This window comes from Loxodonta africana, chromosome 2 (assembly GCF_030014295.1).
Source record: "Loxodonta africana isolate mLoxAfr1 chromosome 2, mLoxAfr1.hap2, whole genome shotgun sequence".
In the NCBI taxonomy this organism is placed as follows: Eukaryota; Metazoa; Chordata; class Mammalia; order Proboscidea; family Elephantidae; genus Loxodonta; species Loxodonta africana.
This window is the reverse complement of record NC_087343.1, coordinates 4,296,957-4,314,185: the sequence shown is the minus strand read 5'-3', so window position 1 is coordinate 4,314,185 and position 17,229 is coordinate 4,296,957. Positions and strand designations below refer to the sequence as shown.

Sequence of the window (17,229 nt, the reverse complement as noted above, 5' to 3'; positions counted from 1 at the left end):
AGAGGCTGCGGAGAGATTGGAACTCTTATACACTGCTGGTGGGAATGTAAAATGGTACAACCACTTTGGAAATCTATCTGGTGATATCTTAAACAGTTAGAAATAGAACTACCATACAACCCAGAAATCCCACTCCTCGGAATATACCCTAGAGAAATAAGAGCCTTCACACAAACATATATGCACACCCATGTTTATTGCAGCTCTGTTTACAATAGCAAAAAGCTGGAAGCAACCAAGGTGTCCATCAATGGATGAATGGTTAAATAAATTGTGGTATATTCACACAATGGAATACTACACATCCATAAAGAACATTGACGAATCTCTGAAACATTTCATAACGTGGAGGGACCTGGAAGGCATTATGCTGAGCGAAATCAGTCAGAGGCAAAAGGACAAATATCGTATAAGACCACTATTATAAGATCTTGAGAAATAGTATAAACTGAGAAGAACACATACTTCTGTGGTTACGAGGGAGGGAGGGTGGGAGAGGGTTTTTTACTGATTAATCAGTAGATAAGAACTGCTTTAGGTGAAGGGAAGGACAATACTCAATACATGGAAGGTCAGCTCAACTGGACTGGACCAAAAGCAAAGAAGTTTCTGGGATAAACTGAATGCTTCAAAGGTCAGCAGAGCAAGGGCGGGGGTTTGGGGACCATGGTTTAAGGGGACTTCTAAGTCAATTGGCAAAATAATTCTATTATGAAAACATTCTGCATCCCACTTTGAAATGTGGCGTCTGGGGTTTTAAGTGCTAACAAGCGGCCATCTAAGATGCATCAATTGGTCTCAACCCACCTGGAGCAAAGGAGAATGAAGAACACCAAGGTCACATGACCACTAAGAGCCCAAGAGACTGAAAGGGCCACATGAACCAGAGACCTACATCATCCTGAGACCAGAAGAAGTAGTTGGTGCCTGGCCACAATCGACGACTGCCCTGACAGGGAGCACAACAGGGAACCCCTGAGGGAGCAGGAGATCAGTGAGATGCAGACCCCAAATTCGCATAAAAAGACCATACTTAATGGTCTGACTGAGACTAGAGGAATCCCGGCGGTCATGGTCCCCAAACCTTCTTTTGGCACAGGACAGGAACCATCCCTGAAGACAACTCATCAGACATGAAAGGGACGGGACAGTGGGTAGGTGAGAGATGCTGATGAAGAGTGAGCTAATTATATCAAGTGGTCACTTGAGACTGTGTTGGCATCTCCTGTCTGGACGGGGGATGGGAGGATAGAGAGAGTTGGAAGCTGGCAAAATTGTCACGAAAGGAGAGACTGGAAGGGCTGACTCATTAGGGGGAGAGCAAGTGGGAGTACGGAGTAAGGTGTATATAACCTTATATGTGACAGTCTGACTTGATTTGTAAATGTTCACTTGAAGCTCAATAAAAGTTAATAAAAAAAAAAAAGAATGTTTCAAGATCTATCCTTAAGTACAACGCTGTCAGTGATAGGATAATATCCATATGCCTACAAGGAAGACCAGTTAATACGACTGTTATTCAAATTTACGCACCAACCACTAGGGCCAAAGATGAAGAAATAGAAGATTTTTATCACTGCTACAGTCTGAAATTGATCGAACATGCCATCAAGATGCATTGATAGTTACTGGCGATTGGAATGCGAAAGTTGCAAACAAAGAAGAAGGATCAGTCGTTGGAGAATATGGCCTTGGTGATAGAAACAATGCCAGAGATCGAATGATAGAATTTTGCAAGACCAACGACTTCTTCATTGCAAATACCTTCTTTTACCAACATAAACGGTGACTATACACATGGACCTCACTAGATGGAACACAGAGAAATCAATTGACTACATCTGTGGAAAGAGACATTGGAAAAGCTCAATATCATCAGTCAGAACAAGGCCAAGGGCTGACTGTGGAACAGACCATCAATTGCTCATATGCCAGTTCAAGCTGAAACTGAAGAAAATCAGAGCAAGTCCACGAGAGCCAAACTATGACCTTGAGTATATCCCACCTGAATTTAGAGACCATCTCAAGAATAGATTTGAAGCATTGAACACTAGTGACCGAAGTCCAGACGAGTTGTGGAATGACATCCAGGACATCGTCCATGAAGAAAGCAAGAGGTCATTGAAAAGACAGGAAAGAAAGAAAAGACCAAGGTGGATGTCAAAGGAGACTCTGAAACTTGCTCTTGCGCATCGAGCAGCTAAAGCAAAAGGAATAATTGATGAAGTAAAAGAACTGAACAGAAGATTTAAAAGAGCCTCTTGAGAAGACAAAATAAAGTATTATAATGACATGTGCAAAGAGCTGGAGATGGAAAACCAAAAGGGAAGAACACACTCAGCATTTTTCAAGCTGAAAGAACTGAAGAAAGAATTCAAGCCTCGAGTTGCAATAGTGAAGGATTCCATGGGGAAAATATTAGATGATGCAGGAAGCATCAAAAGAAGATGGAAAGAATATACAGAGTCATTATACCAAAAAGAATTAGTCAATATTCAACCATTTCAAGAGGTGGCATATGATCAGGAACTAATGGTACTGAAGGAAGAAGTCTAAGCTGCTCTGAAGGCATTGGCAAAAAACAAGGCTCCAGGAATTGATGGAATATCAGCTGAGATGTTTCAACAAACAGATGCACTGCTGGAGGTGCTCACTCGTCTATGCCAAGAAATATGGAAGACAGCTTCCTGGCCAACTGACTGGAAGAGATCCATATTTATGCCTATTCCCAAGAAAGGTGATCCAACTGAACGTGGACATTATAGAACAATATCATTAATATCACAAGGAAGCAAAATTCTGCTGAAGATCATTCAAAAATGGCTGCAGCAGTATTTCGACAGGGAAATTCCAGAAATTCAAGCTGGATTCGGAAGAGGATGTGGAACCAGGGATATCATTGCTGATGTCAGATGGATCCTGGCTGAAAGCAGAGAACACCAGAAGGATGTTTACCTGTGTTTTATTGATTATGCAAAGGCATTCGACTGTGTGGATCGTAACAAACTATGGATAACACTGCAAAGAATGGGAATTCCAGAACACTTAATTGTGCTCATGAGGAACCTTTACATAGATGAAGAGGCAGTTGTTCAGACAGAACAAGGGGATACTGATTGGTTTAAAGTTAGGAAAGGTGCGTGTCAGGGTTGTATTCTTTCACTATACCTATTTAATCTGTATGCTGAACAACTAATCTGAGAAGCTGGACTATATGAAGAAGAACAGGGCATGAAGATTGGAGGAAAACTCATTAACAACCAGCATTATGCACGTGACACAACCTTGCTTGCTGAAAGTGAAGAGGACTTGAAGCACTTACTAATGAAGATCCAAGACCACAGCCTTCAGTATGGATTACACCTCAACATAAAGAAAACAAAAATCTTCACAACTGGACCAATGAGCAACATCATGATAAATGGAGAAAAGATTGAGGTTGCCCAGGATTTCATTTTACTTGGATCCAAAATTAACAGCCATGGAAGCAGCAGTCAAGAAGTCAAAAGATGCATTGCGTTGGGCAAATCTACTGCAAAGGACCTCTTCAAAGTGTTGAAGAGCAAAGATGTCACATTGACGACTAAGGTGTGCCTGACCCAAGCCGTGGTATTTTCAATTGCATCATATGCATATGAAAGCTGGACAATGAATAAGGAAGACCAAAGAAGAGTTGATGCCTTTGAATTGTGGTGTTGGCGAAGAATATTGAATATACCATGGACTGCCAAAAGAAAGAACAAATCTGTCTTAGAAGAAGTACAACCATAATGCTCCTTAGAAGCAAGGATGGCAAGACTGCGTCTTACACACTTTGGACATGTTGTCAGGAGGGATCATTCCCTGGGGAGGGACATCATGCTTGGCAGAGTACAGGGTCAGCGGAAAAGAGGAAGACCCTCAATGAGGTAGACTGACACAGTGGCAGCAACAATGAGCTCAAGCATAACAAGGATTGTAAGGATGGCGCAGGACCGGGCAGTGTTTCATTCTGTTGTGCGTGGGGTCGCTATGAGTCGGAACCGACTTGAGGGCACCTAACAGCAACACAGCAACAATAGCTAATGATTTCGGGCATTTTCTCATGTGTCCATTAGCCTCCGGAGTGTCTTCTTTGGTGAAGTGTCTGTTCATATTATTTGCCCGTTTTCAGTTGGATTATTTGTCTTTTCATTGTTGAGGTGTTGAAGTATCTTATACATTTTAGAGATTAGACCTTTGGCAAATATATCGTAGCCAAAATTTTTCCCAGTCTATAGATTCTCTTTTTACCCTTTTGACAAGTTTTTTGATGAGCATAAGTGTTCAATTTTTAGGAGTTCCCAGTTATCTAGTTTATCTTTTTGGTGTTTGTATATTGTTAGTTATGGTTTGTATCCTAGTTATGCCGTATATTAGATCCCTTAGTGTTATCCCTATGTATTCTATCTTGTGAGATCCACGTGTATAGTCACCATTTATGTTGTTAAAAAAAGGTATTTGCTATGAAGAACTCATTGGTCTTGCAAAATTCTGTCATGCGTTATCCAGCATTGTTTGTATCACCAAAGCCATATATTCCAACTACCAATCCTTATCCTTTGTTTCCAAATTCCACATTCCAGCCACCAGTAATTATCAATTCATCTTGATTGAATGTTTGATCAATTTCAGACTGCAGAAGTTGGTAAAAATCTTCAGTTTCTTCATCTTTGGCCTTAGTGGTTGGTGCGTGAATTTCAACAATAGCCTATTAACAGGTCTTCCTTAAAAAAAAAAAAAAGCTTGCTGTCAAGTCGATTCCAACTCTTAGAGACCGTATAGCACTGCCCCATAGGGTTTCCAAGGAGCAGTTTGTGAATTCAAACTGTCAGCCTTTTGGCTAGCATCCAAACGTTTAACCACTGTACCACTAGGGCTCCTTCTTCCTTGTAGGTGTATGGATGTCATCCTATCACTGACAGTGTAGTACTTCAGGATAGATCTTGGAATATTCTTTTTTGACGATGAAAACAACACCATTCCTCCTCAATTTGTCACTCCTGACATAGTAGACTATATGATTTTTTGATTCAAGATGGCCAATACCCATCCATTTCATCTCACTAATGCCTAGAATATCAATGTTTATGCGTTCCATTTCATTTTTGATGACTTCCAACTTCTTAGATTCATACTTCATACTTTACATATTTCAATTATTAATGGATGTTTGCAGCTACTTCTTATTTTGAGTTGTGCCACATCAGCAAATGAAGGTCCCAAAAGCTTGACTCCATCCTTATCATTAAGGTTGACTCTACTTTGAGGAGGCAGCTCTTCCCCAGTCATCTTTTGAGTGCCTTCCAACCTGAGGGGCTCATCTTGTGGCATTATATCAGACAATGTTCTGCTGTTATTCATAAGGTTTTCACTGGCTAATTCTTTTCAGAAGTAGACTGTCGGGTCCTTCTTTCTAGTCTGTCTTACTCTGGAAGCTCAGTTGAAACCTGTCCACCAAGGGTGACCCTGCTGGTATTTGAAATACCAGTGACAAAGCTTCCAGTATCACAGAAACACGCAAGCCCCCCCAGACAGATACGTGATGGACGCACTGACAGACATCTGTGGAAAGAGGTGATAGCTCAATATTATCAGTCAGGAGAAGGCCAACTGCAAATAGACCATCAATTGCTCATATGCAAGTTCAAGTAGAAGTTGAAGAAAATTAGAACAAGGCCACAAGAGCCAAAGTACGCCCTTGTGTATACCCTACCTGAATTTACAGACCATCTCAAGAACAGATTTGGATGGGAGGGTAGAGAGGTTAGAAAGGGTTAGAAACTGGCAAAACAGTCATGAAAGGAGAGACTGGAAGAAGGAAGCAGGCTGACTCATTAGGGGGAGAGTAAATGGGAGTATGTAGTAAGGTATATATAAGCTTACATGTGACAGACTGACTTGATTTGTAAACTTTCACTTAAAGCACAATAAAAATTATTTAAAAAAAAAAAGAATAGATTTGATGCATTGAACATTAATGATCGAAGACCAGATGAGTTGTGGAATGACATCAAGGACATCATACGTGAAGAAAGCAAGAGGTCATTAAAAAGACAGGAAAGAAAGAAAAGACCAAAGTGGATATCAGAAGAGACTCTCAAAGTTGCTCTTGAATGCAGAGTAGCTAAAGCAAAAGGAAGAAATGATGAAGTTAAAGAGCTGAACAGATTTCAAAGAGCAGCTTGAGAAGACAAAATAAAGTATTACAATGACATGTGCAAAGACCTGGAAATAGAAAACCAAAGCAGAAGAACATGCTCAGCATCTCTCAAGCTGAAAAAGAAATTCAAGCTTCAAGTTGCAATATTGATGGATTCTACGGGGAAAATATTAAACGACACAGGAAGCATCAAAAGAAGTCATTATGTCAGAAATAATTGGTCGGTGTTCAAGCATTCAAGAGGTAGCATGTGATCAAGAACCAATCATACTGAAGGAAGAGGTCCAAGCTGCACTGAAGGCATTGGTGGAAAACAGAGTTTCAGGAATTGATAGAATACCAATTGAAATGTTTCAACAAATGGATGCAGCTCTAGGAGCACTCACTTGTCTGTCAAGAAATTGGAAGACAGCTACCTGCCCAACTGTTGGTGGCTCTCTAGCCACAGCAGCAGAGTAGGGTCCAGTGATGGGCGGAGGTGTGTATGAGGCTAGGTCAGAGGGAGGTGGAAAAGGAAGAAAGAGAAGAGAAAAACACTTTTAATCTAAAAAAAAACTGGTAGTGTGGTGGGGGCCAGCAAGTGGGCATGGGGCAGACCCAAGGTCAGGTTGGACGGGAAGAGATATGATGTGTGGGGTTAGGTGGGAGGGAGAAAGAAAAGAAAGAAACAAAAGTTAAAAAAAAAAAAAAAAGTGGTGCTGCAGAAGCTGGCAGGTGGGGACGGGGCAGACCCAGGGAGGTTGTGGGCTGATGGCTCTTTAGCCAGCGGTGCAGCATGGCCCTTTAGGAGGGGGGGGTGGTGGTGGTGTAGGGGGCTAAGTGGGAGGGAGAAGTAAAAGGGAAAGAGGGAAAGAAATGGCATGGTGGGAGCCAGCCGGTGGGACAGATTGGACCGGGGTGACCCTGAGTCAGTGTCTCTCTAGCTGAGCAGCCTAGCATGGCCCATCAGGAAGGGGTGCAGGTAGGGTGTGGGGCATAAGGGTGAGGGTTGGGAAAGTGTGTTTCTCTGGTTACCCAGTGCTCTGTCTCCTGTTCAGAGCTCCGTGAAAGTTGCTTTCCTATACCCCCTATCAAGAGCCATTGCTGGCTGTGCTCCAAGATGGTGACACTGTGCCATATTAGCTAGCAGGTGACCTCCATTCCATAGCTTTCCTCGTTCTCTGTTCTCCATCGGTTTCTTCTTTCTTTTTGGTGCTTGATCTAGTTCTTTATCCCTTCATTTGATGCCTAAGGTTCAAGGATTGATGTTTGTATCTCTTTTGTTAAGCCTTTCGGGTCTTTGATGCAGAGGGACGGCATGGTTCATCTGTCTGTAGTGCCACGTTCACTCTACCTTTAGATGTTTTTTTAAATGACTTTCTTTTCTATGGTACCTTAAAGCTTTTTAAAGCATAATTTTTCCTTTTTTGTTAAAGAATGTGCACAATTGTAAAGCTTTCATCTTGTTATTCTTAAAAATCACTGTACATGCTAAAGTCATTGTTAAGCTCACAAATAAACCATATTATTCTTTTATCAACAGAAATATTGATTGGGAACTTACATTGTGCTGAGCACTAGAATTACAAATGATGTCCCAGACTGTTTCTGATATGGCAGGACATTTTGAGGCTAGCTGGCAGGATTCTAGCATAAAAATGAAGGACAGGTGCTAATTATGAGAGGTGCTTGGTACATGTCAGTTGGAAAACTAAACATTCTGGCTGAACTGCTGCGTCATTGCCGTGGTTTGGCCTGAACTGTCTTTACTAACCAGAGCACTGGAGCTTCTGCTTAAGCCTGGGAGTAACAGGACAGAAAATCCCTCTCTTGGCTCATGGCATTACCCTTTGCCCCAGAATGAATTCACAAAAACATTGTTGACAGTCTGAGAGATTCAGAGTAATAAGATGTCAGGAAAAGCAGCCCCAAGATAGAGAAGAAAAAGGACATTACTGGATCATGATGTCATTTTTCTTTCCTTAGGAAAGTGAGGGATGCCACCGGAGTCGACATCAACATGCGTGTGGGCGTGCACTCTGGGAATGTGCTCTGTGGCGTGATCGGGCTGCAGAAGTGGCAGTACGATGTGTGGTCACATGACGTCACGCTCGCCAACCACATGGAAGCCGGAGGGGTCCCCGGGTAAGGCAGAGCATTGGGTTTCCCGCTCCAGGGTGACATCAGGTTAAGAGTGGTGGGTCAATAGGCTAGTGGCTGCTTAAAGGTCAGTGGGTTCCCATCATCCCTGCTAGTGCCGTGTTACTCCCAGTTGGCCCCTGAAGTTACTTAGTGAAATATGGACTCCACCACCCCCATGGCCATTGGCCAAAGACTGTAGAAGCAAGCTTCCAGTTATACACTCTTCCTTATTTGCAAATTTATGGCTGGAGAACTGACTTAAATATGTTGTATCACGCAGTCCAGAAGTGCAGTGTCTCTGTTACTGATGACCTCCAAACCCAGTACTATTAAAATGAGCAAATGTAGCTTCCATTTCTGGTTAAAAGAGTGTGTCTTTCAGACAAGAGGGTCTTGGTGCAAATGCTATCATTTGGAGGAACTTAAGGGCAAGTGTTGAGAAAGAAAACCCATACTTTTACACCAATCAGCACACTTTCTAAAATACCTTTGCCATGTGTTTCAGAAGACAGTCTTCTCACACAAAAATTCAGCATCATCTAGCTTTATTTGCGGTAGCTCACCACACCCTCCGTGGTTCCTGTGAGTGCAGAGAAGCTCCAAGTATTAGTAGCACCTGGTCTCTAGGGACATCTTTCCAAAATAGTTAATAGAATATAAACTTCAATTAAAGTCACTGTTCCCATGAGCATAAAGCCATTCCTTCATTTGGGAGAGAAGAAATCATTTCTGAAGTCACAGATGAATAGAAAATCTGTCTTCACATTTACCTCTGTACGTGTTGATTTTGCTTTTAAAATGGAATTTCAGGCGTGTTCACATTTCTTCGGTGACCTTGGAGCACTTGAATGGAGCTTACAAGGTGGAAGAGGGAGACGGTGATATCAGGGACCCGTATTTAAAACAGCACCTGGTGAAAACCTACTTTGTCATCAACCCCAAGGTCAGCGTTGTTGTAGAGAGCTATGATTAGCTTAGTATTTCTGGGGTTAGAGTGGGGCATCCGTGGGTGGTACATATAGTATACTTGGCTGCTAACCAAAAGGTTGGTGGTTCAAGGCCAGCCACAGGCATGTTGGAAGAAAGGCCCGGAAACCTACTTCCAATAAATCAGCATTGGAAACTGCATGGGGCACAGTTCTACTCCGACACACATGGGGCTGCCATGAGTCAGAATCAACTCCACGGCCCCTGGTTTCTGGGAGAGGAGGGGCAGATTACTTATATGGTTAAGTGTTTTTAATAAAGAATCAATGTAATTCTTTGCTAGTTTTTGCCTCTAAAATAACACTAAATGCACGTGGTGGTTCCATTATGGCAAAAAAAAAGCCTCTAGACATGAATTTAAATATTCATTAAAGAAACATTTGGACTGAGCCATTTGTCCGTACAATGAAGGTGGTGATCAGTGTGCGTTCTTGGTGTTGAGTCGCCATGTGTTTATGTCAGTCAATGATGCTTCAGAAAGTCTCGTAATGTGCCCAGCCTTGAGTATCCGGCAGGTGGGACACTACATAAAGAGAAAGGTCTATTTTGACCAAGCCCTCAGGAGATAAAAACCTAATGAGATGACGTAGGGTGAACATTTAAAAAAAAGGGCCACAGAAGAAAATTTTAGAAGATAAATAACTCTCACATATTTGTGCATGTGTGTGTGTGCAGACGTATTTAACTTCTGTACAGTAAGAACCTCTGTTACCTGGCAGACACTGAGCCAGTCATAGTGTCAGTGAGCTCTCTCTCACTGTGTCTGCACCAGGAATCAGACCAGAGCAGGGGTAGGTAGAGCCCCCATCTCTTTTAACCCTTCCCAAATCCCTGCCAAGTGGACATCATCCCTATTTACAGATTAAGACTCTGAAGCTCAGAGAGGTTGTATAAATTTCTCAGGATCACACAGCTAGTAAGTACTGCAAATATAGCCAGAAAGTCCTCTGAGCAGTCAAAACCCAAATCATAAAATCAGTAGGATCAAGTTCATGGGCTTGTCCTTATGGTAGTGCCCCTGAGACCCCATCCAGGGGGGAGTTAAACATCCAGCTAACTCGATAATTGACCTGGGCGTACATGCATCCCAGCAGGAAGAACAGCAAGGAAAAGAGGCCCAGAAAACCTGTACAAAGGACGTCGTGTTTAGGCAGAGAACACCAAAGCGCCCATACGTGACACTACGCACCATGAGAGAAACAGCCCCCAATCCCTACAATACTCGCGTTAGGAAAACACAGCCATCAAGAAAAAGTAAAATGGATCAGCATATTCTGTTTAAGACTCTAATTTATGAAACCGCTCATTAAAATGGCTGTAGTCTTTCCTAAGTTTTAATTAGAGTAAGTTTTTTTCTCTGGAAGAATTACCCATTCAAACAGCTTGGCCCCAACAGTTCTGAAGGCATGAGGGCAGAAGCCAAAAGAACAAACGCAGTGATCTTAAAGGAATCAGCGTAGCCGAGTGGAATGTCTCCGAGGGCTGGGTATGGACACGCATCTACTAGAAGAAGGGCTGCAGGTGCACCTGTGGCCCACCTGGTGTCATCGTTGTTTCTTCCCACAGGGAGAACGACGGAGCCCCCAGCACCTCTTCCGGCCCCGCCACACCCTGGACGGAGCCAAGATGAGGGCATCTGTGCGCATGACCCGGTACTTGGAGTCCTGGGGAGCAGCCAAGCCCTTCGCACACCTGCACCACAGGGACAGCATGACCACCGAGAACGGCAAGATCAGCACCACGGTAGGTCCCTCCGTGCACCCCACAGCACCACAACAGGTCCCTCCATGCCACCCCACAGCACCACAACAGGTCCCTCCATGCCACCCCACAACACCACGGTAGGTACTTCTGTGCTGCCCCACAGCGCCACGGTAGGTCCCTCCATGTACCCCAACAGCACCACGGTAGGTCCCTCCATGCACCCCAACAGCCCCAGCACTAGAGGACAGCTGATCCCCAAAGCAGAGGCTGCCGATCCCATGCCAGAGGACCACGCTCACCATCTCCTTCTCAGAGAGCCTGTTAAAAACAATCAAAACACAAAGAAATTGAGACATAAGTTTTATTCCGAGTGCATTCTGTATGCATGCAGGGAGATTGTATTGTCTCTAAAAATTAGTGGCTCAAAGTAGGCCAGTTACAATTGTTTAAAAAAATAAACTTTCAAATTAGCTCAAAACAATAATGTAATATTTTATTGTTTCATGATTTAATAAGCAATTTGGAAACCGGGGGAGCTCAAGTCTCCCCCCATGAAGAAAAATGCTCCCAAGGACTGGAGATTTCACAGAAGCTCAGATAACTTTTTGCTTAATGAATGAATACAAGCGTCCATGGACACAAAGTACTTACTGGTTTCTGATTTAGCATTTAAAAAGCAATCCCTGAAAATCTGACCCTTTACCCACTTGTAACTATGAGACCTCTTAAAATTAAAATTAAGGAAATGCAGTCTTTTCCATTAAATCACGAGTAATGAATGGCTTTGTTATTGACTACCACTTTTGCGCCAGGAAAGACAAATTTAGAATGTCGCAGAACAGCTCTTGGTAAAAAAAAAAAAAACAAGTGAAGACTTTTGCAGTTTGGGTTCATGGATAAGAGAATCCCCTTGAAGTCGAAATTAGGTGTCTGTCTTTTTTTTTTTTTTTTTCCCACACAGCTGTTGGGATATTAGTGAGCATCAAGCCTGCACCCCTGAGGGTTTCAGCCTAGAATGATTTTGCATTATAAATTGATAAACCAACACAGCATTCCATACGACTGAAAATGGCTACTGAATACAGTTGAAATTTTTTTATTCTCTTTTTTTTGCTGCCATGAAGTCGAAAGCCTTGGAAATCTTAATAAAAAGACATATAAACATATGGTACCCTTGGAGTTTGAGAGGCACCATCAAGACTGGGTCTTTGTAATGCAAATTCAGGCCCTGTGCCTTCTTTTACTGTTGTCTCTCTCTTACATGACTCTACTTCAACATAAAATAAAACACTTAAGCACCTTACCACAGGGACATGTGCCATAAGATCACTGAAATGGAGACAGAAAATAGGAAGACACATGCTGTTGTTAGCTGCCGTCAGGTTGGCGCCAACTCACGCCAACCTATATGTACAACAGAACCAAATATTGCTTGGTCCTGTGCCATCTTCACAATCGTTGGTAAGTGTGAATCCATAGACACGTAGGAGGAAAGAAAAGCCCTTTTATCTAAGCACCTAGAACAATCCCAATCGTATTGTTAGATTTTGAGACTCTCTCCAAGTGTAAATTCACATTTAATGGAGTTAACTGTATTAGGCATGCAGTTGAGGGACAAAAGAAAATGTAACGTGACCTAGTTCTCATTGGCGGCTGAAAAGAGACACGCTGGGCCGTCAGGAAACTGAATTTGTTCTGTTAGTAAATTACACAAGGGTTTGACCAGATGTACAGAACAGTGGGTACCATCAAGTTGATCCCGACTCAAGGCGACCCTATGAGACAGAGTAAACTGACCCGTGGGGTTTTCTAGGCTATAATTTTTATGGGAACAGATCGCCAGGTCTTTCTCCCATGGAGCCACTGGTGGGTTCAAACTGCCAACCTTTCAATCAGCAGTCAAGTGCTTAACTGCTGTGCCACCAGCAGTACAGTGAGTTCCTCATTTCCTGAGTCCTCCAGCACGCTCAGAAAAGCCAAGAGCTCAGCATTAAAGTGTCACTATGGATAGAAAGAGAGGTGATGGTTGTACAACACGGTGGATGTAATTAATGTCACTGAATTGTGTACTTAATTATACAATTAATGATTAAAAGGGCAAATTTTATGATATATTAAAAAAAAAATCCCGCTGCCATCAAGTCGATATGATATATAGATAATACATATAACCACAATAAAACCAACAACAACTACAAAGCCAAGTCCACGGTTCCTGTTTTGGCATGGCTGAATTGAGGTACTCTTTCTGGCAGTGATTAGAAGGTGGGGCCGTTGGCCTCTTTGACGTTTGTCATCAGCACAGGGGAGACGGAGCTCCCACTGACTTGAGCAGAAAGATGTGTTCTGGGGCACCTGAAGGTCACGCCTGGTTGTGTTTATCAAGTTGCTCCGTCGTTGTGTAGCCATGACAGGGAAGGAAGTGATGCTTTGGAAAGGAAAAGCTTTAGTGACATTTATTAGCACACTTAGCACTGCCCAGGTATGGAGGGAGCTCTGAGGCCACCAGGGCTCCTCACAGCCCCTCTTGTGGGTCACAGGCGAGTCTAACCTTGGATGCACCCAGGAGAAGGCCATGCCACCACCCATTCCTCAGTGGAGGCTTGCATGTTGCTATGAGGCCGAACAAGTCTCAGTGGAGCTCCTAGACTAAGACAGACTAGGAAGAAAGACCTTGCAATCTGCTTCCAAAAATCAGCCAGTGAAAACCCTGTGGACCACAAGGGTCCAAGCTACAATGAATCGTGGGGGTGGCGCAGGACTGGGCAGTATTTCCTTCCATTGTGCATGCGGTCACTGTGACTCAGGGGCAGGCCTGAAAAAAAAAAAAAAAAGGCCTGAAGGCAGCCAATAATAACAACAAGAACACACGGCATGCAAAACAAAACTCAAATTTTTTAAAAAGTCTAGACTTACTGGACTAGTTGAGACTGGAGGACTCCCTGAGACTATCGCCCTAAGATACTCTTTAAACCTTGAACCAAAACTACTCCTGAGGTCACTTTTAATGAAGTAACAGAATGGCACAAAGGATATTACCCATGAGTATGGTGCTCCAGTAAAAAAACCAGCTATATGAGACCAAAAGGCCAACAATCACTCTAAAGTAAAGGTGAGAAGATAAGGGGGCCAGGGAAACTACAGTACTGGGAACAGAGCAACCAGAACGCAATTAAAAGGAATGTGGACACTGAAAAATGTAACTAATACCACTGAACAATTCGTGCAGAAACTGTCAAATGGGAACCTAATTTTCTTTGTAAGCTTTCACCAAAAACATGAGAAGATACTATTAATATGCCGATGATATATGTCAGTATATAAATGTAAAAAAAAAAAGAGCACACGGCAAACCCCACAGGGACCCTGTGCCCCACAGCTCCCAGCCTCCAACAACTGTGCCCCCAGCTGGCAAGGACCAGTGTTCTTGTTCTCGCTTACTTATGTTTCTCTTCTCTATTTCCTTCGCTCCTTTCTTAACTAAGAAAAGAAATGTAATCTGACAAAAAGTCGTGATCCTTCAGAAAGTCGACAAGTGGAACAGCCAGAACAAGCCCTACAGGGGCTTGCATTATAATGTGAAAGACAGACCATTAGTAGGAAAACAAATAAACAAAAAGATCATTTTGAGTGCTGCCTAGTGGTGTTGAGAGTGAGTGGGGTGGCCACTCTGGCTGGAGGGCTGAGGACATCTCGGAGAAGGAGCAGAGCCATGGCTGGTGTGGCCACCACGTCATGAACAATGAGCAGAATGGCACAAGATCAAGTAAGGAGGTATCAGGAGAGGTAGGCTGAGGTAAAGGGTCCCTATTTCATGATAAGAGTCATGGGAAGACATTGGAGGATCATAAGCAAGGGACGGACGTGGTACAATTTATGCTTTCGAAAAATGGGGCGAAAGTGGAGGTAGTAGACAAATTAGGAGGCTATCTCCAAGTGAGAATGATGCCATCTTATGCTAAGATTTCAGCAGGGGGAACAGTGAGAAGCAAATTCAGCATCTAATTTGGAAAGTAGGGCAAATTGGACTTGGTGGTAAGAGGGCGCACGTGAAAGCCAGGATCAAAGATGACTCCACAGTCTTGCAGCTGCACCTCTGACAGAAACGCAGTGCCACTCACCGTGATGACAAATGCTGAAGGTGGAAAAATCAAGCCTTTGCTAAAAGGCATGTTAAAATCAGTAAGCCTTTGAGACACCCAAGTGCAGCCAGCAAATAGGCAGCTGGATACTCTAGCTCAGGGGACAGGCCCAAGCTGGAGACAGGGATGTGAGAGGCATCCAATGGAAGAGGACATTCGGAGTCGTGGCACTTGAGGATTTCATCTGGACAAGAGCAGATCCAAGGAGGGGCCTGGGCGCTCTGGCACTTAGATGCCTCTTAGAGGAACCCTCCTAGGACTTGGATAAAAAATACTTTGGGTAATTTTGCCTCAATGCTGCATTTACTATTAATGCTAGTGGCTTATAGCTGCATCTCATTGAGGTTTATAACACTCCCACAATGGTTGGTTGGTTGGGTAGTTGCTTGGTTGGTTTTTTAAGAAATAAGAATCATGTATTAGTATTTGAAAGTGATGTCCTGAACTGTTTCTTATGTATATCTGTGATGAAAACAGCTTACCCACTTTTCCACGTGTGTTATTGTTGTCAAGGAAGCCCTGGTGGCACAGCGCTGAAAGCGCTCAGCCACTAACCGAAGGGTCAGTGGTTAGAACCCACCAGCAGCTCCACTGGAGAAAGAAGCTGGCAATCTGCTTCTGGAAAGATTTATAGCCCTTGGAAACCCTATGGAACAGTTCTACTCTGTCTTATAGGGTCACTGTGAACCAGAATTGACTCAACGGCGATGGGTTTTTTGGAATCTTTCTTACAAGAAGCCTTAGCGGTGCCGTGGTTAAGCACTTGGCTGCTAAGCAAAAGGTCAGTGGTTCGAATCCACCAGCCACTCCGAGGCAGAAAGATGTGGCAGTCTGCTTTCATGAGATTACATCGTTGGAAACACTATGGGGCAGTTCTGATCTGTCCTGTAGGATTGCAATGAGTCAGAATCAACTCGATGGCAGTGGTAATCTCCCTTAAAAGGGACCCCTGGTGGCACAATGGTTAAGCACTCAGCTGTTAGCAGAAAGGTTGGCGGTCCAAACCCACCCAGCTTCTCCTAGGGAGAAAGACCTGGTGTTCTGCTCCCATAAAGATTACAGCCTAGAAAACTCTATGGTATCTAACAACAACAACAATCTCCATTATTATCTGAGCATGAGGCAGTAGGTATAATTTCAATGTGACTTCATCTGTTGTTATGTTTTGATGGAGATGTCTCACAGTATACAGTTGTAACTGTCTAGTGCTTTGGGCTTCAGGTCCTCCAGTTATGAATATAGAGGACCTCTTAAGGAACTCAACTTTCTTACCTTGCTGGTCTCTCCAGCCATGGGTGCATGCATAGGGACAGCTTTAGAAGCAATCTACAATATCTTAAGGAAAGCCCAAGGCTTTGGTTAGCCCATGAACCCCATACCACACTGTTACTTTGCCTCATCTCTTGTTCACTTTCAGGAAGAAACCATCGTCATTCTTGTGGATACCTTCCAAGGTCAAATGACTGCCATTGCAAGAAACTCATTTCTTTTATCTTATCCCCCTTGCAGAGATCCACTATTCCTTGATTCAACATTGATAGTGCTAATGAGTAATGGATTATTATACTTTATATAATAAAGCTTGGAGTTCAATTATTAAAAAAAAAAAAAAACCTTAACCTCCCCTAGGCTAAATATATTTTCTCATCTAACCTTGGAGATCCATATTTCAAACAAAATTTTTTTGGGCGTCCCTTAGTTCTGATTTTATTTTCATTTTCACCAAAAATGTATTACAGTGAATCTTATAATTTTTAAGTGTATTGAACATTTGACAGTGGGTCCCCCCTCAGCACCACCTGTTAGCCCTGACCAGCACCTTCTGCCATTCCTGTCTCAGGAACTCTTACACTCATTTATTGATCTCTTCTTTTTCCCAGTAATTCATAATTTTGCATTACTTAGCTGATGGGTACCATTTCTTAGCAGCCCAGTTGAATGCTAAAGATTGGCTATAGGTTTCATGCTTATGTTTGTGGTTTAAAACCTTTTTAATATTTTTGTCTGCTGCCAAACTACATTTTGACATGATCTTAAGTAGCTTACAATAACTTGAACCCAAGTCCTCTGCAGGCCAACGTCAGAAATCATATC

The 17,229-nt window shown here is 43.0% G+C and overlaps 1 protein-coding gene across 1 annotated transcript in view; it reads left to right on the top strand.

Annotated features, from left to right (window-relative positions):
- ADCY2 (adenylate cyclase 2) overlaps nt 1–17,229 on the top strand; it is a 515,387-nt gene that overhangs the window by 357,112 nt on the left and 141,046 nt on the right. The window contains exons 8-10 of the mRNA XM_010588063.2: nt 8,147–8,305; nt 9,113–9,245; nt 10,856–11,032. Coding sequence (XP_010586365.2) covers nt 8,147–8,305; nt 9,113–9,245; nt 10,856–11,032 — 469 coding nt within the window. The remainder of the gene's footprint in view (nt 1–8,146; nt 8,306–9,112; nt 9,246–10,855; nt 11,033–17,229) is intronic.